The 23,892-nt window shown below is 33.6% G+C and overlaps 1 protein-coding gene across 1 annotated transcript in view; it reads left to right on the top strand.

The window, feature by feature from the left end:
* Positions 1 to 23,892, top strand: part of LOC140432842 (cilia and flagella-associated protein 47-like) — a 76,761-nt gene that overhangs the window by 31,382 nt on the left and 21,487 nt on the right. Inside the window, exons 8-15 of the mRNA XM_072520976.1 lie at positions 461 to 505; positions 2,635 to 3,043; positions 3,743 to 3,997; positions 6,424 to 6,751; positions 8,997 to 9,754; positions 12,487 to 13,139; positions 17,297 to 17,724; positions 22,605 to 22,876. Of these exons, the coding sequence (XP_072377077.1) occupies positions 461 to 505; positions 2,635 to 3,043; positions 3,743 to 3,997; positions 6,424 to 6,751; positions 8,997 to 9,754; positions 12,487 to 13,139; positions 17,297 to 17,724; positions 22,605 to 22,876 (3,148 nt within the window). The remainder of the gene's footprint in view (positions 1 to 460; positions 506 to 2,634; positions 3,044 to 3,742; positions 3,998 to 6,423; positions 6,752 to 8,996; positions 9,755 to 12,486; positions 13,140 to 17,296; positions 17,725 to 22,604; positions 22,877 to 23,892) is intronic.

Here is a 23,892-nt window from a genome sequence, read left to right on the forward strand (position 1 = left end):
TTTAAATGCTGTATCATGTTATTAACATTCAAGTGTTAAAAAAAAATCACACATAAACTTGAAAAACAATAAAAAGACAGAAAATTACAATATCTCCAAAAAATATAAAAACGAAGAAAAAAAAAATTAGATTATCCAAGGCATTAAAGAAGGAGAATGTAGAAGTGCAGAAGGAAATAAGACAAATATCTTGGCTGAGAAACCTAAAAGAATCGAATGGTATTGTTTAAAACAACTCCTTACATCAGTTGATTTGGAAACTACAGAAGCCATGAGGATTGTCATATCTACAATGGAAAAAAAACTTAAAAAAGAAGATGTTATTTTTACTGACATAGTCACATCCTTCAATAGTCTCTTTAATGCTCCAAGTGGTCTATGAGCTTTTCTTAATCCTTTATCCATGTTTGTCTTTCTATCTCCTCTATTGGCCGTTTTAAAAATTGCAATTATATTACAGGAAAGGATATTGAAGTAAAGACGTTTTCAAGTCTTGTAGATGCAGGTGAGTTTTTATTTAATAGATTATACATATTTTTTTATATATCGTGTAATTAACCATATTTTATATAAAATGTCATTTTTTCCGAAACGCTTCTGTTACAAACCGATCGCAATACAGAATTCGGGAACTATTGCAGAATTCGGGAACCTTGAACCAGCTTAAACATGGCTTATGATGGGTATGTTTTTTTACTCACTAGGTAGCCTTCAAAGGTTGACCATTTTAGGTCGTATACAGAGTCTACAGCCTAAGTCTCCAGATCTATTGAATGCAAATGTCCATTGACTAGTGCATGTCCAGTGAGAAAGCGTGTTATAGTTCTAATCTGATTCCGGCTTGTATTTTGCAGGACTTTAAACATTTAAGACCATTTAAATCTTTAACAGTTTATCGCTCACACTATTTACTAATATTAGAATGCTTAGTGGCTACATATTTAGCCACCCACGTTAATGTCAAAAGCGACTTTGATAATTGTCCGAAAATGAACTTTATTAGTAATGATGATATGCTTAAACGTTTGGAGTCTACATTTTTAGCCACATTTACTCCAAGTGCTTGCAGCGTAATTTCTAAAAAAAGTGTCCTATTACTTAGCCACTTATTTGTTTATAAGCAATTGAGGTAGGTACGTGACTTTATTAGATTTATATCCGTTGAAGAAAGAACAGTTGTTTTAGAGACAAATATCAAGTTTCAGTATTTTGTTTGTTATCCAGGGTCATTTACAAACATCAAATAAAGTAAGTATTAACAAAATATTTAAAGTAGATACCTTGCTTTCTCAGTTAGAAGAAATGAAAATATATTTTTTACTTCCTAAGTTTTATGCGCATGATTATTATTTTTTTTGTAATCTGTATTTACTATTTACTGTAGTTTTAAGTGTAGTGTCTCTAGTGGTTATCCTATTTGAGTTTTACATAAAAAAATGTAAATTTTTTGTTTCCGCTTTCGAAAGTCGTTTTCAGTAATTTCGTCAAATAGATAATGTACTGTACTGTAACTTTCTAATGTTAACTTTTTTTGCAGGATGGCAAAAAGATCATACTCTTATCGAGATCTTAAAAATATGAACACAGAATACTTCAATATCTTGTTCGAAATCGACGACGAGCATGCAGTAATTTTGACTTTTGGGGGAGATAGTGATGCTGATGATGTCCGACAGTTTTCTGCAAAAGCAAGAACGTCAACAGGAAGTAATTATATAGATATACTTGATTGTGACAGTGATGACTCAATTCACGATCCTAAATATGAACCTCTAATTAGAAAACCTGGAATAACCGAAGAAGATGTAGAAAGTGAAAGTGAAACAGAAAGTGCAACTGAAGAAGATAGAGTAGAACTAATTCAACAAATTACTGTTGCTTTTTCTTTTACCAAACAAGAAACAAACTCACAAATTTCTGTCGAAATTATAAACACAGACTCACATATTTGTTAAAAATGTTTAAATGATCGTTTTCAAGTTGTGTGGCAATAGAGTATATAAAACCCAACCACCAAGTTTTGAGGCATTTCAGTTTCGTGTTATTATGGCAGCGAATTTTTTTTTAATAGTTTTGTGATCGGGAACTCTCATTTTTGGCGGTAACGCCAAAGCGTATACCGCCAGGCTACATTTAAGGAAATGCTCTTGTCATTATTTCATCAATCCTTCTGATCATTGTTTTTTTTTACCGACTAAGATACGAAGGGATCTCGGCCTTTTTGAAGGGCACTAATCATTTTTAGGTTATAACTCATGGCCGCTTGAGTTAAATGACTTCAATTCAGCTATTGGCTGATTTTAAGAGAATTCATAAATATTTGATATAGAATTTATATGTTACAGTTTTATGGTTGATTAGCGATACATGTATGTAATTCATTTTATGACTTAATTCTCATTTATACATATATTAGTTTGAGAAAATTATTATTTTGAATTTTAATTTTTGTTGAGAAGATTATGAATAATTTGTAAGATGTTATCTTCGAACCCAAAAAGCTTTTTCCAGTTAACAAATTGTGGTCCTTGCCCATTAATTTTGAAATTTTAAGTTACAATAATTTTACTTTTTAAATAACCTTTTATTTTATATTTGATGTTGTATTAATTTATCATTTTTAATTTTTTGTAGAGCAATTTCAAATTTGCTCTTTAAACTCAATTGATGAAAACTTTAAGGAATTCCCACTTTTTCCAAATCATCTAAACTTATGCTTGTACGGAGAAATCGAAGAACCAAATGTTAAATTAACGCCCCATTCCATTGACCGAGATGATTTATGTGTGGGGCAAGTATATAACTTCACTTTCAACATTCAAAATGGATCCAGCTATTTGCCGATAACATTTAAGTATCACAAATATGCCTGCTTCGAAATGGAACCAGATGAAATGACCTTGAAGGCAAATGCTAATGTTGATGTTCTTTTAATGTTGAAACCGTCGACCATTGGGGATATTGAGACGGATATATGTCTCTGTTTAACATATAAAAGTAACGGTCATGTTTATAAAGTTGGTAATGCATACTTTCATGTTCGGTAAGTATTTTTTATTTTGAAAAAGATAGAAAAGATTTGATTTCACGTTCAAAGTGTCTATGTATCTATTGATACGTATTTCGACTTAATAAGTCTCATCAGAATAGTTATTCATAGCCGTTCTTAACGTGAAAAATAATCTTCTCTGTCTTATAAGGAAGCAACAATAACATGGCTTCGTTATGGACGCAACAGCGACATCTGATAGAAAAATCGGTAAGATAGTTTTGAAACAAATTCAGATTTCTGCTTTAATCTGGAGCCTTCTAAAAATTGCAAGGCATGGCCAGACGATGATGAAGATGTTAATAGAGACATGGGAAATCTAAAATTTGCATTCCACGACATGTCTATTCATCTAAGCAGAAATCCTTAACGAATTTGTTTCTCGTACTCATACAGAGTAGATCCGAATAAAATGAAAAAGACAGAAAAGATTTGATTTCACGTTCAAAGCGTCTATGTATCTATTGATACGTATTTCGACTTAAAAAGTCTCATCAGAATAGTTATTCATAGCCGTTCTTAACGTGAAAAATAATCTTCTCTGTCTTATAAGGAAGCAACAATAACATGGCTTCGTTATGGACGCAATACCGACATTTTTTATTATCTTTTATTATTTTTTATATTTTTTATTTCTCTTGATTATAAGTGTTTTACTTCTTACAATAATAAATTTAATTTTAATAATATCAGATATAAGTGTCACAAAGATCCTTCAATAACAAGTCCAATGCTGAGGCGTAAATTTAACATGGGTATCACACCAGCTATAACCGATGAAGTGGGATTCTTGGTTGATCATACCAAGTTCGGTGATGCAAAGGACGCACCAGTTCAGGCGTTTGTCAATGTTGCAAAAAGAAATGCCTTTCTTAGAGGTAATACCAATATAGTCGCTTTTCCCAACGATCGTCCAAGAATATTGCGACCATGGACCAGCGATCTTGCGTAAGTAGAATATTTAATAAATTGGTTTTTATTAAAAAAAAAACAGGTTTTTACATTTTTTATACACAGACTGTTATATTCGTAATATTAAGTGGTATACATGTATATTCTTTCGTTTCTGGTCTAACATCAGACTCTATACAAGTCAAAGACTACACTTGGAAAAATTTAAAAGATTGAAAGTACAGATATTCGACACAGATGTAAGGTGAAGAACGTCAAGGACTGGATAAGAAATAAAAGAGTAAAATGGAATGATCATATAAGGCGAATGACAACAAATAGAGTAGTCAAGACGTACAATAGAGTAGGTAAGAGATGGATTCTTAATACGAAGACGATCAGTAGGAAGACCACGAAAATGATGGAACGATAACTTATTGAAGGCACATTTAAAAACAGACAGTTATTATCATTTTGGCTTTACAACCTTGCGTGGGCCTAGCTTCCTCAAATATTTTTCTCCAGTTGTCCCTATCCATTGCCTTTCTCCATCAAGAACGTATTTCCATTTTTCTCATGTCTTTATCGATGTTATCAAGGAACCTTTTTCTGGGTCTTCCTCTTCTTCTCTAAAGTTCGAAGTTATATCGTCTTCTTCACTCCCAATTGTCATTCACTGTTCCATAGATTCGCCTTAGTACTTTTCTTTCAAAATATCCTGAAGATGTTTCATTACTTTTTGTTAGAGTCCAGTTCTCATATGTTAGGACTGGGCGTATTATTGTTTTGTAGAGTTTTATTTTTGTATTTCTCGATATGATTGCAGATTTAAGGAGGAGATTGAGCCCAACATAGCATCTGTTAGCCCTGCAAATTCTACGGTTTATCTCTACGGTAATATTATTTTCAGTATTAAGGAGCGCTTCCAGGTCTACAAATTCGGTCACTGCTTCGATGACGTCATTTTCTCTAACAGGTGGTCGTAGGGTTTATGATTTACATACGCTTCTCGTACAACGTTTTCCGTTTCAACAATAGTGGTATTATCAGCATAGGCAAGGATTTGCAATGATTTGTTATATATTGAACCAATGGTTGTAATTTGTGATACACATGTTACTTTTTCCATAGCCAGATTGTACAGTATACAAGAGAAAATATCTTCCTGCCGCAGCCCGTTATTCGTTTTAAAAGGTTCAGACTGAATTCGTACTCTACATTCAACATTTTCAAGAGTTTTTTTGGTAAATTTACCAACTGATTTTATATTCCTAGCTCTTTGATTACTTTGAACATTTCTCTTTTATTCACAGTGTCGTAGGCTGCTTTATAGTCTATAAATATGTGATGAGTATCAATGACATCTCAATCTGATGAATTGTCGATTTACCACATCTGAAACCAGCCTTATATTTTCCTACTATCAGTTCTGCACATGGTACCATACGGTAACGTATGGTATATTTTATACGCTGCATTCAGAAGGGTTATTCCTCTGTGGTTAGAGCATTTAAAGATATCTGTTTTTTTATACTGGTCGTGCAAAGTACTAGAATATTCCAATCATTGTGAAGAGTTTTCTATGTCCATATCTCTTTTATAAGCTGCTGTAATACCATTATGGTATCGTGACCACCTTCTTTATATAGTTCAGCTGGGAGGTTATCTATTCCGGGTGATTGGTTTCTGGCTAGTATTTTAACTGCATTTTGAACTTCAAGAATCGTTAGTGGTTCCTCTTCCCTCTCATCCGTTCCTCTTACCTTATCTCCTACGTCTTCCAAGTTTTCTTCTTCTTCCTCTAAATTAAGTGCCTCGTTAAAGATATGCTACATAAAAAACAAAAAATAAGAAGAGGAAGCAAGATTGTTTTCTTGTTGATCGTATTGTACTCGTACTTATCTGAGGTTAACTACCAGATATCTCGCCATCTTTTAAAGAATCATCCTGGTGGTTTGTGGCTTATTAGACTTAAATCTTCTGCGATTCTATTTACCTCATGGGCTACACAAGGCTTTTAACGTACTTATATGTCGCAGCTTTTGAAAGTATTAAAACTATTTTTTGCACACATCTGGACATCGAAAGTAGCACATAGATTTCTGCATGATCTTATATAGATGTTCATTTAGACCCAGCTTTTTTATATTGTCTAGGAGGTTCTTCGGGATGACTCCAGTGGTAGAAAGAATAATAGGTATCGTCTGGGTACTTTCCATTCTTCATTGTCTTCTTATTTGTATTTCCAGATCTCTGTACTTGGCGATCTTTTCGTTGTACTTAACACGCAGAATATTAAAATTAATATGTATCTATTATTATTAATAACTATTAAAATCCACAAAATTTCATTTCGATTTTAAAACGAAGCATCTGCGGAATCACGTTTGTATAGCTAACTGCCATTATTTTTCATGAAGAATTACCCCCTGAAGTTTGTCGCACTGATTTACCTACTAACACCCTTTGTAATACCTTTTTAGTTATCAAACAATTTTTGCAAGTATACGTCGAATTCAAGCCCCCGTAGACAATTATATGCTGACGCAATCCGAAACTCGACTAAAAAACGAGAACAAACAGAAATATATTAACTTTATCAGAAAAAATAGGATAAAGGCAGTAGCGAATGAAACTCTATTGGACGATATATATCCAACCGCTCTTGAAAAAGTGTTATTGACCAAAGAAAAAATTAAACATTGCCCATTAATTTTTACCGAAAAATCTAAACCTCTATTATATTTACCTTTAATTCCAGAGCAACTGATGGGGATTGAAGTAAATCCACATTACATTCAACTCGGGAAAGTGAGTATTCATGTAAGGCTTTTATGTATTATGAGGAAAATCGTAACTATCGGATGTTATAGTAGAAATAAATCAACATCAGCTTAAAGTTTTGTCTCCACCAAAGCAACATACCACAACTTGCTGCAACAACAACATAAAAGTTGGCTGTTGTTGTAGTATATTACACAGTGCTGCACTATGTTTATGTCGCAGTTGGAGTATGTTTTGTTGTATGTTGTTGTGTTTCCATTTTTGGCGGTAAAGATAGAATAAAAATCTTGCAATATTGTGCAACAACGACAAATGTTAACATCAGTGTGGACGGCTTGTAGTTAGTCGTAGTCGCTAGTTGTTGACAGGTGCGAACTGTTTGTTGTATTTTCTGAATTTGGTTATTATAATATATATATATATATATATATATATATATATATATATATATATATATATATATATATATTATGGTAATTTTAATGGACTGTAGAAGCCTGCAATATTAGACAATTATAAATAACATCCATGTCTTTGGAATGCAACTAACAAAAAATATAAATGCAGAGAAGCTTAATATGATGTCTGATCCAAGTTTTGTAACAGTATAAACTGTGTAAATATAGACGAAGCAAAACGAAAAATAAAAATTTTGCAAACCCAGTTCTACAAATAGATAAAGAAATACAAAGCTATGAAGAAATATGGAGTAGGTGCCTCTTTTATATCAAAATGGTTTACCTAGGACGCCCTGTGTTTCTTCGGGATAAAAATAAAATTCGGTCCTGTCAGAAAGGAGAAAATTGAGAATCATAAAATATAAATGAAAAGAAATTAATAATTATTTTACCAAGAAACCATTCCTACTGGAGAAACAAAAAAGCTTGTAAATTCATTCCTGATATCTTTTGCTGCTATCGATGAGTTTCAGGCCATATTATTAAAGAAATGGAAGCTTGAGTTTGCTCCTTTCCTTCTCCATGATCCAGGTATAAGTAGTCCCGTATCTGTATCTTCCCGATCGTATGTATATGGAAGATTGTAGGAATTCTTAGAAGTCAATTTTTTCTGAGAAAATACATAACGGCGGAGAAAGGCCATAACAACAGTTTCAACACCTTTTAGTTCCTTTAGTTCAAAAAGCAACGGTTTTCTGATTATTCTAAATTTGGCAGGTAGGATCCCAAAGAGGTTTTTTGACACTCTTCTTGCTCTGCTAAGACTATAGTTAAATATGCTTTTTGGTGATTCTTTGTCTTGTGCTCTTGAGTAGGGTTTCAATAGGTTTGGTGAGAACGGGAATGTCACCCAAAAATACACGCAGAACTAGTTTTTTTTGCCTCATTAGACTACTTTCTTCAGATAAATTAAATTTGTATTGCATTATTAATTTTTTAAAGTTTATGTTGTCAAAAACTTCTCCATCTGATATACGACCTTGGAAGCCTAAAGTAAAATACAAAAATCTGTACTGCGCATCTATCACGCCAAAGAAAACAATGCTGAAGCAGCCTTTATATATAATTAAAAAACCCACTGCTACTGTTTCAAGGAGCCTATAATGCCACGTGTTTTCCGTCTATTATACTCACACATTTGGGGGAATTCCATCACCATCATCATCATGTATCAAATTTAGCAAAAGACGAGGGGCGTCATCAGGTCATTTATTTTTTAACAGTAGATACATGCGTCTAGTCGCAAATATGTGCAACAAACTCCAACATTGGTACAACAAAGTTGTTTGGGGGAAGACACTTTGTTACAAAAATGTGAAACTTAATTCAACCTACATCAACATTGTAAAACACAAAAGTTGAAGTATGCTGCTTTGGTGATGACATCCCTTAAATGTATGTTGATTACTGTTTTAAGGTTATTGATACAGTCTAGTCGGTGTATGGCTTGTAGTAGTCTTTTTCCAAATATAATACTTAGGTATATACTTACCCTTAATGCTTCATTTTTTAATATAAACAAACTTGTAACTGATATTTCGTTTATATAATGCTATTACGCAGGCCTTCTAGGTCCGTAGTTTGACAATTTCCTTTCGCTCGTTTCGGTCTTGGTCTTCGCTCTTCAAAAATATCGAATGTCTTTCTCCTTTAGATTCTTCTCCATGTCATCGAGTTATCTTTTTTTTTGGTCGTCCTACTCTAGTGATGGAAATATACAATTATTTCGTCAATTTTGATTTCATTTCCTTTTTTTCTGACACCAATTATGTAATAGAATTTAATTTATCTCACTTTAAATAATTCTCTTTTAGATTGCACCATATATAAGCTGCTCTGACTTTTTTACAATTGTCAACAAAAACGAATTTCCTGTAGTGATTAGCATAGTTGCTCTAAGCAATTCGGTTATTGTCAAAGGAAAAAAGAGAATAAAAATATCACCTTTTTCAACCGAAAAACTATATTTCGACTGTTTTTCTCAAGGCTTAGGCAAATACTATGTCCCGGTATACATAATAGTCAACGACTGTCACATTTTCAATGCTACAGTTTTCGCGGAAGTTGTTCCCACAACTGTTAAGTGCAAATTGAAAGATATAACTATTAACCCAAGGGATAATGTCGCTTTTGTAGAGTTATTTAATCCAGTCAATTGTGCCATTGACTTTTCTTGGAACGTCCAAGACAAATGCTATAGTATCCTGCCATCGTGTGGTACTTTGGACTCAAGAAGATCCCTTTATTGTAAAATAGTGTTTACTCCAAGTATAGCTGCAGTGTTTAAAACTGAAATAATTCTCTACTCACAAAGTGGTGCTAAGCAAGTGTTGAATTTGGTCTACAAAAATCCCCGACCTTCAATTTTATTTAACACCGAGCTATTGGAATTTAAAGACATTCCCTTGAATATGAGAGTATCAAAGACGTTGGTACTTAAAAATAATTCAGCTAATAAAGTTGTAATGTATGTTAAAGAACCACATCCAATGGAAGAACTCACTGTGGCTCCACGTGTAGCTGTCATACCCGGAAAAAGTACTTTATTTTTTCAAGTATTTGCCCATTTCAGGTAAGGAGTTTTATACAACATATCTATACGGTTCTTAAGCTATTTTCTTGTAGAATTTTAATGTTATTTAGTATCTTTGATGGCAATTAAGCACAATTTCAATAGAAAATAATTTTATTTTAACGTTTCGACTATCCATTCGGAACTAAACATGTCTTCCGTTAATCAAGGCACTTCCTCTTAAAACTTACACTCACGGCAAGGATTCGGGATAGAAGAGATCCTGGACGAAAGTTACATTTCTGGTTTAGAAAAATATGAAACTGGTGTGATGAGAGTCGGAGATGCTGAGCTCATTTTGTCGCTGGCTGAGGAGAGAAAGCTTAGAATAGTTGATTAAAACAGCAACTGAAACGTTTTAACAGGCTACTAAGCGCATTATGACATAACAACAAGAAGATATATATATATATATATATATATATATATATATATATATATATATATATATATATATATATATATATGTATATATATATATATATATATATATATATATATATATCTTCTTCTTCTTCTTAGTCGTTCCTGATGCAGGTATCGTGATATCATGAAGCTATTAGCTAAATTTCCCAATGTTCCTCCACGTTTTTCCCTGGATGGTAAGTTTTTTAAGACCATTTCTTCGAAGCACATGTCCAAAATAGCTTATTATTTGTTCTGATATTTGTGTTCTTAGTCTTTTCTTTATGTTTAGCTGGTCCAGTATGGATTCATTTGTTCTTCGGGCCACCCATAGTATTCTCAGCATTCGTCTCCAGCAGTACATCTCAAATACATCTATGTTCTTTTTGTCTTTCTCAGTAAGGGTCCAGCATTCCGATGCATAAGTAAAAACTGGAAAAACTAGACTTCTTACTAGTCTCATTTTTGTATCGGTAGTTATTTCATGGCTTTTCCAAATTTTTGTTAATTTTGCTATAGCACTTTTTGCGATTGCTGACCACCGCTTTATTTCTTCAGTACAGCCTCCTTTGTTGGTTATTAATGAGCCCAGATACACAAATTTATCTACAACAGCGATATTGTTTATCATGACCAGATGATTTTGATTGTTGTTAGCTTTGTCAATTATCATGATTCTCGTTTTATCTCTGTTTATTTTAAGGCCCATCGTTAAGCTTACGTCTTCTATCCGTTGTAGCAGGTGAATCAATTCAGCTTCAGAACTAGCGAGGATAGTAGTATCATCTGCATATCTCAAGTTGCAAATCTTCTTCCCGCCAATGGTGATGCCACCGTTCCAGTCCTCAGTAGCTTTCCGCATTATCCATTCACCATAGATGTTAAATAGAATTGGGCTTAGTATGCAGTCTTGTCTCACGCCCTTTGTGACCCTGAAACTATCGGTTAGTTCCCCATTTATTCTAACTCTGGTATAATTGTTATTGTACAGGCTTTTAATTAGCAGTATCAGATGATTGGGGACTCCCATTTCAGACAAAACCTGCCACATTTTACTCCAGTTGACCAAATCGAAAGCTTTACTATAATCTATGAAGCACAAATATGTTGTGATGTTGAATTCTCTGGATTTTTCTACAATCTGCCGTACGTTTAAAATTTGTTCTCTAGTACCACGTCCGGGGACGAAACCTGCTTGTTCCTCCGCAATGTTAGGTAGTAAAAAGGGCTTTATCCTCTCGAGAATTATGTGTAAGAGTATCTTACTGCAATGCGCAATTAGAGCAATTGTGCGATAGTTGCTACATAAATCTTTCGCTCCCTTTTTATGTATGGGAATATATAGTGATTGTGTCCAGTCCTCATGCCATTTACCTGTCTCCCACACTCTTTGACAAATTTGATGTATTATATCCACTCCAACGTCATCTAGGGCCCAAATCATTTCAATAGGTATGTTATCTGGACCGGCAGCTTTCTGACTTTTTTGCCTCATAATTGCTGCTTCAACTTCACTTTTGAGTACGTCAGGTTCCGTCACAAAACTGGCATCTTCTTGTTGTGATGGGGCGTCTGTGCTTTCCTCCATCATCAGTCGTCCACAGTATTCTTTGCATCTGTGTAAAATATCTTTTTTAGAAGTGAGTAGAGTTCCGTTATCGTCTTTGATAGCAAGGTAGTTTGGTGTAAAGGAACGTGTTATCTTCTTTATTTTTTTAAACATGTCTCTGGTCTCAGTTTTGGTTTTATGCCCTTCTATTTCCATGCAGATTTTGTTCAAATGTGTGTTTTTGTCCTTTTTGCAGAGTCGTTTTATTTGACCATTCAGCGCTTTATAGGCCTCTTTATTACTTTCACTGTTCAGTCCTGTGGCTTTTAAGCACTTCCTCTTCTGTATTTTAGTCCACGTGGAGTCTGTTATCCATTGTTTCCTTCTTTTTTCTCTATCACTCTTAATGTTTTTCGCAGCATTATGCAATACGGATTTTGTTTTTGTCCATATGCTATTTGAGGACTCTTCTGGATTTAATGATTGTTTGAGGTCACATAGCTTTTGCATTGCTGCTTTTTTGTACGGATCGTTATATCTTCATGCGGAATTCAGCTGATAAAAATTGATGGTCGCTATTACAATCTTTTCCTGGATAGGTCTTAACATCCTTAACAGCGCTACTCCAACGGGTTTTTACCAGTATAAAATCTATCTGAATATATATATATATATATATATATATATATATATATATATATATATATATATATATATATATATATATATATATATATGTTAATTAATCATATTATAATGTATATTTCGCTCTGTTTAGGACGGTTCAATCATTCAAATGTGTCTGTAACTTCACTTTGCAAGATGAGTATAATTATCAAGTAAATATAGAAGGCGACGTATGTTACCCTACTATTGCTGTCAAACCAAGTTCCATTCAATACCAAAAAATTCCCACAGGAGCTTGCCATAGAAAGGTTTTCAGATTAGAAAACACCAGCCAGTCAAAACTATCCGTAAATTTTGATTTTGATTTATACCGCGACTTCAGAATAGTTGACACGGCAAACAAAACTGTCGATTCTATTAACATAGAACCCCACACGTCTGTAAATTTGTATCTGGAATTCGAACCACTAGAACCAACAGCTTACACGTTCTACGTTCCTATGATTCTAAACAATTTAGTTGGTCCACCGTTATTAAACAATCCCAAGAGCTTTGAGTACAGTAACTATTTTGACGACAAAAGAACAGGATTCGAGAAATCACGAAAAACGATGGTTGGGTTAAGGGTAACTTGTGCAGCCGGCGCTCCGTGGTTCAAGTTCTCTTCGTTTTCTTTGTCGTTCACAAGTGATGCACCGAATAACAAATTTCAAGTTACCAACATATCAAACATTAGTCGAGAATTAAAACTTATGACCGAAAATATGAAGGATTGCTTTTCAGTTGAAGTAGAAAATATTACAGGTACTTGCAATCATCATTGTTTTGCTTTTATCTCTATTCTATATCTGCTGACTAATATTTCTTACCTTTTTGCATTGGTTTTTATTTATAACAATGTTTATCTCCTCTACAGAAATATCTTCCTTCAAACTTCCGTCTCATTGCCCATTTCCACCAACTGTTCTAAGAACATTATCCTCATTCATGTGTGGTTTATTCTTCACTGTGTGTTAAGCCTTTATCTGTAGTGTTAATCATTAAAAAAGCTTATATCTTTCTTGTGTGTGGTGGTATTCTAAAAGTTTTATATAATAGCGATAGCTTCTGGTAAGCTTTTTCTCTCTTGCGTTTGCAGTTCTTACTTTTATTCTTGTATCCACTAAAAAGTGGTCCGAGTCTATGTTGAACCCGTGATATACAGGGTGAGTCATGAGGAACTTTACATACTTCTACCATATGTAGAGTCCCTCAGGGAGCATATCATGTGGCCACTAAAAAATGTCAACTCCTCTTCTTTATTAATTAACAGGGTGATTTGTGTAATTGACCATTTATTTCATTTTACTGTAGTGTTTATACGGCTCATTTGATTTTTTTAATTTTTGCACGATACAGTACACTACTATCAAGCATTCGACTGGTATTAGCTAAACTAAAAAATTCCAGGACTGGCTTTGGAAAAATTAATTTAGGGATTCGTATTAAATATTACACCCTGTATAAATTTTTTTTAAAATGCAATAAGTGATTTTCAAACTACATAAATAGCCAATGAAAACGACATATGCGACAATGTTGCCGCACTTTTATTAAATTTTTAGTGAACGATCAATTCTTACCAAAAATAGAACAACCATAATGAAGTATCAAATTATAAGGTATTAATTTAAACAAATGTTATAAATTTCAAACATTTTAATTAAAATGAGTTCCTACAACATAATCTAATACGTAGAAAATTAACATCTTTACTGTCACTTTGTATTATCTCTACGATAGAATCAATTGTTTTAATATAGAATCAATAGATAGAATCAATTTTAAATTTTTACTCATAGATCGTATTGGGGCATTATTTTCGATAAATAATAAATTAAATTGATTAAAAAGTCAAACCTCTTGTATGTGTTAGTTTTTGTTGATTGTAAATGATTAAAATTTTATGTCAAATAATAATACATTGCATCAACTGTACTAAATAAAAATAAATCTAAAAAAGCTTAAAATGAAGGTTGGCGTTGACCGTTTGACGTTTCTTGATATTTTATACCCATTGTCATTATTGTCATTATCAATTGTTATTTATGTGTACAAGAATACATATTTCTTCTGTCATATCTACGTTAAGTACATTGTGTTAGTTTTGGTAGAGCTTTTGTTACTTTCGTTCAAAATACCACATCAGTTTTCGACCACAGAATATGCAGACATAATATTTGTTTATGGATTCTGTAATGGGAATGGTAGGGCTGCTAGTAGAGAATATCGCAGGAGATTTCCTAATCGTCGAACTCCCAGTCATCCAACATTTGGGCCAGTTTTTAATTATTTGCGAGAAAATGGCACTTTTCCTAGTGGAACAACAGAACGACATGTAGATGAAGCGCAGGAAGATGACATTATGGCCGTTACTATGAACCCTACAATAAGCACTAGACAAATAAGTCGAGAACTCAATGTTACTCAATCAAAAGTAAGTAGAGTCTTACAAAAAAATAATCTATACCCATATCACATTCAAATGGTTCAGCGACTACATGCTGGAGATGAGATCGATAGGTTGGAATTTTGTAGATGGATTAACAATAATCGACCAACGCTATACAGGACACTATTTACAGATGAAGTCCAATTTACCAGAGACGGGATAAATAATTCACGAAATTCACATGTGTGGGCAGAAGAAAATCCTCATACTATTCGAGAACGTCGTTCTCAGTTAAGGTTTTCGGTTAACGTGTGGATTGGTGTCATAAATAACCAATTAGTAGGTCCTCACTTTTTTGATGGTCCTTTAACAGGGCAGGTCTATTTAAACTTTCTACAAAATATTTTGCCGAATTTTCTTGCCAACGCGAACATTGCTATCCGAGGGATGTATTTTCAGCATGATGGGGCACCCCCACACTTTTTACTGATAGTGAGACAACATCTCAATAATGTTTATGGCAACAAGTGGATAGGACGTGCAGGTCCTATTTCGTGGCCTTCAAGATCCCCTGATTTCAATCCCGTTGATTACCATATTTGGGGACGATTGAAGCAACTAGTTTACGCAGTGAATATTAATAACCGACAACAATTAATTGATAGAATTATACATTGTTGTAATACTATTAGAAACGATCCCCAGAGTATCCGTAATTCAATACATCAATTAACAATTCGGCAACAAAAATGTGTACAGGCCGCAGAGTTCCATTTCGAAAATCTATTTTGAATTATTTTTATTTTGTTACTATTATTGTATCTTTTCCAGTTCTAATTTATGGGTTTATCATAACTATGTACATATTTTTTTTTAAATTGTTCCTCGTTATTGTTAGTAGTTACTGTTTTTTGTTGTGCAGTGACTTAGTTTATCATTTCAATTAAAATGTTTGAAATTTATAACATTTGTTTAAATTAATTACCTTATAATTTGATACTTCATTATGGTTGTTCTATTTTTGGTAAGATTTGATCGTTCACTAAAAATTTAATAAAAGTGCGACAACATTGTCGCATATGTCGTTTTCATTGGCTATTTATGTAGTTTGAAAATCACTTATTGCATTTAAAAAAAAATATATACAGAGTGTAATATTTAATACAAATCCCTAAATTAATTTTTCCAAAGCCAGTCCTGGAATTTTTTAGTTTAGCTAATACCAGTCGAATGCTTGATAGTAGTGTATAAAAAAATATACACTGTATCATGCAAAAATTAAAAAAATCAAATGAGCCGTATAAACACTACAGTAAAATGAAATAAATGGTCAATTACACAAATCACCCTGTTAATTAATAAAGAAGAGGAGTTGACATTTTTTAGTGGCCACATGATATGCTCCCTGAGGGACTCTACATATGGTAGAAGTATGTAAAGTTCCTCATGACTCACCCTGTATATACAATCCTCTACGCGATTGAAAAAGGATCTATAATAGTTAATAGATTTTATGAGGATATGATCTATTTTGTTCTATATTCTTGCGTTTTGTGAGATTTACACCATTTTAGTACATTCTTGTTGAAGAAATATGTATTCCTATGACCCTATTCTTAATACTTTCAGACCTATTACGATCTTAAGACCTATTACGCTCTCTCTTCGTTATACTTAGTAATATCATAAGCACTATATCCTCCTATCCAGTTTTTGTGAAGATTTTTTATTATGACTAATGTTCTATACGGTCATCAGTTCTTTATTGGATTGATTATTGGTTTAGTTTAGTTTAGGTTCCATAACGTCTGGCTCTTTAACCATACGTCCAGACGTATACGTCCAGACTTTAGCCAGACGTCCATAACGTCTGGCTCTGCACTTTTGTTTGGTTTTGTGACAGCTGTAATAAATTTAAATTTTTTTTCTTCTATCGAATTCGTTAGTTAACCCTAATCACTTCCTGTATAGCGGTAATTATGCTTCAAAGCATTACTAATCAGTTTAACAAAAGTGGCTATGGATGGATTCGGAGCTAAAATAACAACAGAAGAAGATAGTAAAAATGGTATTGCAATAGAAACATGAGTGCAACAAGGTGATTCCCTGACAAATGTACTATGTAAACCTACCATCCAGATACTGAGCTAAAATTCACTTAATATTTTCATTACCTTTTGACATTTCCTTCAAGCACTATTGTTTCAGTCTTTCTGTCTCTAATATATTTTTTAATTTGATTTAAATTTTTCCTTTGGTGACTGTATGCTTCTTATTGTATTTTTTCAACTTCTGTAGTTTAAGTTCGTTGTAAATTATTTTGTACGCTTCAGCTTTATCTTTTAATAAGTGTTTCGCTTTTTGACAAACTTGTACTTGTGAAGATATATTTGAGATACAATATCTTGCCCATTTTTATACAGTATTCTCTTGTTTTCTTGGACTTTGTTCTTTCCACATACTTTCTATTAAGTACTACTTCCTTTCATTCTTATTTCCACTTATTTTTTTCTTCCATTTTCTATTACAGGTGCTTCCACTGTAAGGGAAAAATATATTAGTGTCCAATTAGAACCAGAACAATCAGTAACATTCTTCTTTTCGTTTAACACTGAATCTCACGGAATATTCGAAAGCAACTTACTATTTTATGTTGGCGATTATTTTGGAAACTGTCCTTTTAATCTTGTGAGGTTATATGCAACTACTACTCAACCAACGATTGTCAGCAAAACAAAAATGATATACATTCCAGTAATACCTATCAAAACAAAGTTTAGTACGAGCGTAGATATTGTGGTTAATTTTCATCGAGCCAATTGTAAGTTAAAATCATCATGTACACATGAATTCTTGAAATCTGATGTCAGAAGCTGCAAAAAGAAAGATGAAGATGGAAAGAAGTATAAATTGGTGGTCACGTTTTTTCCAAAAGAGGAATGTGAAATAAGGTCAGAGGTAAATATTAGTTAGCATACCTTATTTCTTAATGTTTCATAGTACATTAGTCTCATTATAGAATAATACCATAAATTGTGAAGAAAGTTTTCAATAAAAATGATAATAACTAGACATATACAATGTATAGGTCAGATCATTCGTTTTACAAAAGTAAAACTAAAAGCTTGGCCCATAGTAAACGATGAAATGAAGCAAATACAGCTCAAACATTTTTCTTTCCATACCCTGAAAATCTAAATAAATACTTCGTTAATGTAAATAAAAATATAACATTAACTATTTTGCCACAATAAAATCCCATTTTCTATTTGCCCAATTCCATAAAAGGTATCTAATTCATTCTTTATAAAACCAGTTGGTAAATTTGAACTGATCCAAACAATCAATATCAAGCAAATCTTCCTGTAGTACCTACTGATGGACTATCCATAAAAATTTTCTCAAATCTCCCAAAAATGTGTTGGAAGTTTAGGTCTCACTAATTAATGATTTCTTTGAAAAAGGTTTCTTTTCAGAGTGCCCAAAGACAGTATTATTATTCCTCTTCATGAGGGAAGTGAAAAATTTGATCCTTGCAACTGTAGACCTATTGCCTTACTAGTAATCGTTTTACTATTGGGGAACCGTCCCTTGCCGTCTTTACTACTCTATTTGTTGTCATTCAGCTTATATGATCGTATATCTGCACTTCTAGCTTTGTCCTATAGTGTTTTGCCATCAATTTTTCCAAGTGTTTTCATCTCTGCTGAATGACTGATGACTGTTTTGTAAATTCTGCCTTTCATTTCTTTCCCAAAATTTTTATTTTTTCATATTGTCTCATTATATTAATTGACATATATTAATTGACAAGCGCTATAGAAATGGAATCAGGGCAGTTAAAACATATCCCGGGACGGACATCGGTTCCGACCATAATCCTGTTATCAGTAAAATCTCAATTAAACTGAAGAAAATCAAACGCAAATAGAAGACAAAACCTAGCCTCGAAAAACTTAAAGATCCAGCAGTACAGGCAGAGATAGAGAAAATACTCAATGATACACTCAAAGAAAAACTCAGTGAAGCACCCGCGGTAGCAGAAGAATCAGTAGAAAGTTTTTGGCACACCTTCAAAACAACAATCACAACTATATAAACAGAACAACTACAAGACAACACAAGAAAAACAAAGAATACATGGATGACAGAAGAAATCCTAGAACTGATGGACGTAAGAAAATCTTACAAAAACCATAATGAAGTAAAATATAAAGAAACCCAGAGATCCATCCGAAACAAAATCAGGAAAGCCAAAGAAGAATGGATGAACAGCAGATGTGAGGAACTGGGGGAATTACGAAACAAACATGACTACTTTAATGCATACAAAAAGATTAAGGAAGTCACAAATATGAAGAAAAAATTCACTACAACAACTTAAGTAGATGATAACAACCAAATAGCATCTAGTCCAGAAAATGTAGAAGATATCTGGGAAAAATACATCCAAGATCTGTTTGATGACGAGAGAACAGAACCACAAATGAGTATAGGACAAGACACGATACTTAATATATTAACATCAGAAGTTACAAAAACAATCAATACGGTAAAGCCACGAAAGGCCTCAGGTCTAGATGAGATATATGTAGAGATGATAAAACTTATCAATGAAGAAAACCTTCAGTCGTTAACACTACTATTTAACAAAATATATACCACTGGAATCTTCCCAAAAGAGTGATTTAGATCGACATTTATACCTATATCCAAGAAAAATAAAGCAAATAGATGCTCACAGTTTATATTAATTAGCCTGTTAAGCCATTTTCTAAAAATTTCACTCAAAATTGTACATCAACGTATATACAAAGAATGCGAAATAAATCTGACCGACAATCAATTTGGATTTCGTGTGGGGCTTGGTACGAGGGAGGCATTATTTAGCTCCAGATATTAGTACAAAAATGCCGAGATCAACGAAAAGACATGTTTCTCTGAGTTATCGACTACGAAAAAGCGTTTAATCGAGCAAAACACACAGAACTCATAGAAACCCTAACACAACATGGTATAGACCATAACACGATGGCTCTTATTATAAACCTATATTGGGATCAAATGGCGTCGATTAAAGTAGACAATCGTATGACAGCAGAAATGTCAATCAAAAGAGGAGTTTGCCAGAGCTGAGTACTTTCTCTACTATTGTTTAATATATACTCCGAAAAGATCTTTCAAAATGCCCTCAAAAATATTGAAGAAGAAATAAAAATCAACGGAGAATATGTAAACAACTTAAGATACGCAGACGGCACCGTCATTATTGCGAACAATACTGAGGGTTTGCAACGACTTTTGAATGCCATAACCAGAGGGGGAGATAGCTTGGGGCTGAATATAAACACAAATAAAACAAAAGTAATGGCCGTTACATGTGCACCAAATGCTGACATTAATATTCGTATCTACAACAAACAGATAGAACCCGTACAAAAATTCCAGTCTCTTGGTTGCTGGATAACAAACGATCTTGACTACGAAGTTGAAATACGTGCTCGTATAGAGTATGCTAGGGCCGCTTTTCAAACAATGAAAAAATTCCTAATAAACTCTACCTTATCGTTAGATATCCGATACCAATTTGTAAAAACATTCATTTATTCCATATTGCTATACGTAGTGGAAACATGGACTCTCGGAATTACAAGTATGAGACGTGTAGAAGATTTTGAGATGTGGGTTTTTCGAAGGATGCTGAAGATCTCTTGGACAGAGCACGTGACCAAAAACGAGGTGCTGAAAAGAATGAGGACTGAGAGAGAACTCCTAAATATTATAAAAACCAGAAAAACGAGTTATCTAGGACATATTTACAGAGGAGAAAAATACAACTTCCCACTACTGATAATGGAAGGGAAAGTGGAAGAAAGAAGAGGTCCAGGAAGAAGAAAATGCTCCTGGCTGAAAAATGTAAGAGACTGGACAGGCATGGACACACATTTCATACTAGATTAGATTAGATTAAGACAGGTGGCCTTTCGGCCTATTCCAGTGCGACCTTTTCAGATCTATTGTGGTGCTGTAGTCCTAGATAACATTCTCTAGCCTGACCCTTTTTATGTGTAACTCTTATTGTGTAACTCTTATTTTATCTATTGTTCTTTTTGTCAGAGTCAGTGTTTCTGCACCATATGTAAGAACCGTTTAAAACGCACTGGTTAAAAACCTTTCTTTTTAAACAAACTGGGATAACAGACTTGAAAATGTTATTCAATCTACCAAAGGCAGCCCATGTGAGACCTATCCTTCTTTGTATTTCAGTTGTCTGATTATCTCGGCCTAAGCGAATATCATGCCCTAGATATTTGTAAGCTATTACTTGATCGATGCTATGACTCTCAATCAGAATTTTACCGCTGACTACAAGGCTGGTTATAAATTTTGTCTTTGAGGTGTTAATTTTAAGACCAATTGTTTTTGACAATTTATAGAGCGTGTGCAGCATTTTTGTAGCTTTATCAACTCTATCAGATATTAAAACGATGTCATCGGCAAATCTTAGGTGGTTCAGATCTTCCCCATTTATATTAATTCCCATGTTATTCTCTCGTTCCATTTGCTTGAACATATATTCAAGAACAGCTGTAAACAATTTAGGGGAGATAGTATCACCCTGTCTAATTCCACGTTCTATTCGAAACTTCTTGGTATCTTCATGAAGGCGGGCACAAGCTGTACCAGTTTCGTAAATACTTTTAATCAATGCGATATATCGGTAGTCAATGCGGCAGTCAGCCAATGCTCGAAGCATTTTATGATGATCTATAGTATCAAACGCCTTTTCATAATCTACGAATATAAGAAAGATAGGCTTGTTATACTCTGTACACTTTTCTATTAGCGTTTTTATAACTTGTAGATGATCATTTGTTCCGTATCTGGAGCGGAACCCAGCCTGTTCACAAGGTTGGTAACTATCCAGTTTGTTCACAAGCCGTTTTGTTATTATCTTCATAAATAGTTTGTATGTATGGGAGAGCAAGCTAATAGGTCTGTAGTTCTTCTCTCTTATACAATTCTGAGTAAATATCTTGAGCAATTTTTAAAATATCTTCTTTATTTGTTGTAGTTTCTCAACAACAAGCTCAGCTGCAATTTACATCTTAGTAAATTTGCTGTTATAACCATGCATTTTGTCTTTTTTGGGGAAATTAACAAGTTAAAATTTTCTGGCAGTTATATCAAATTGGTGCAGCATACTTTGTAAATTATCTTCACTTTAAGAGAGTAGTATTGAGTCGTCTACATAGCAGATTATTTTAATCTTGGTTTTCTCCCATTTGGTATCCTTTTTTAGTTCGTACTTATTGTTTCTTCCATAATCATAACCATAATCAGGTTGAACAATAGGGGACTCAGGGAATCTCCCTGTCTTATCCCATTGCCAGCTTCAATAGGGTCAGTTAGTTTTTCTTCTACTTTTACTTTTATTGTGTTGTTTTGATAGATATTTTCAATTTTTTTTATTATTCCTAGAAGTATCTCTCTTTTTGTAAAATGGATTTATAAATTTTCAGAACGTTTTCGATCCTATCAGATCATCATCACTGAAAAATGAGCTCAGATGACCCTTAAATTACATAATTTGAGTAACTTACATTATAATTATTAATAAACTAGATCGATGATAAAGGATTGCATTTTATAGGGTAACGTACAATTTCCCAGCTCGAAAACGGGAACCTTATGCCCTGGGAAGTAACAATCAGTTCTCAGTTGGTCTGGATAATTGGCATATTTTAGTTTTTTATTAAAAAATATAATTAAATAATTAAAATTATTTTGTATCTTGAAATTTTTAAGTCTTAAATCTTTCTATTTCAAAATTTTAGGTCAGCATAAGTTGTTCCTGCAATGCTTCATGTGAAATAGGCATTATTGCTTCATCAAACAAAAATCTCCTTCTTTCTTATAGACATCGAATGAAGTGGTACGTCAATTGCGAAAGTCTTAAGAGATGTAAAAGTCACGAATATTTTGGAGTAAATAGTACTGACATTTATCAAGAAAAGATTGACAGAATGCAAGAAATTTTGGAAAACTTTTTTTATAGCCAAGGATTTTTTACCACGGCGTTTTATAGGATTCCAGAAACTATAGCGAGGTACTTAATACATATAAAAGTTTCTTTAATAACGGTTGCCTATCATTTGGTATATTTTTATGTAATCCTCAACACATACGAGTGTAAAGGTTTATGTATCGAAAGGCATAAATCTCAGTCTTTTTCTTTTCTTCTTTCTTCTTTTCTTCTTTTTTCTTCGTATATTTGGGCCTCGTTATGCGGTGGCAGATCGAATATAGACTATAAGAGTCAAAGTCAAGATTTTTTAGTAAATTTACTGCTATAAGAATTGAATGCACTACATAGAACTATATTTTTTTCGTCTTTATAGAGGGGGTCTGGAATCTTCAAATAAGATCTCAGTCCAGGACGTCGCTCGACTGATCTTAGTGCAGGATTCGTTCTTCGTAGTTCCGGCGATAGTTACTGAGTCTATGCCAAACGCTTACCTGCTAAACCAGACCTTCCTTTGTCATCCAACGATCCGGAAGCGTAATGGTCACTCTAAGACGAAGCATCAACTTTCGAAGAACTACCTCCATTATCCACAGACTGTCAGCAAGGAGGATCCCTGTTCCTTTTCTCTGTTTCCTCTTTTTTGGTCCCAACATCTATTTTTTGGAAGAAACCTTGTTTCAGGTAGCACGTGGAAGATCCTTATTGATCCTAGTACATCATTCCCAGCCAGATGTTTCCTTCTTCCCCACAGTCTAACTCACACAGTCTAATTTATACAGCCTAATTCATGCAGTCCAACTCAGTTCTTTCCTCTTATCAAAACGCATTCTCTCAACTTACAGCATCTTTCCCTATTACCTTTGCCGTTTATCCAGCTGTCTTCTTTTCTCTTCTTTCTTCTTGATTACTGCACGGATATAGTTGTGTACGCTCGTCCAACATGTCTTCGATTATTTTCTTAATGATTTCTCTCACTGTAACAAAATTCACACATATCTCTCTTTCTGTTCTGTTCCTTTCTCAAGCTGTTGCACACCAACATGGTATGCGTCACAGTTTTCGAGTATCCGCAGTATAGGCATTCATATGTGTCAGCA

This window comes from Diabrotica undecimpunctata, chromosome 1, assembly GCF_040954645.1.
Source record: "Diabrotica undecimpunctata isolate CICGRU chromosome 1, icDiaUnde3, whole genome shotgun sequence".
Lineage (NCBI taxonomy): Eukaryota > Metazoa > Arthropoda > Insecta > Coleoptera > Chrysomelidae > Diabrotica > Diabrotica undecimpunctata.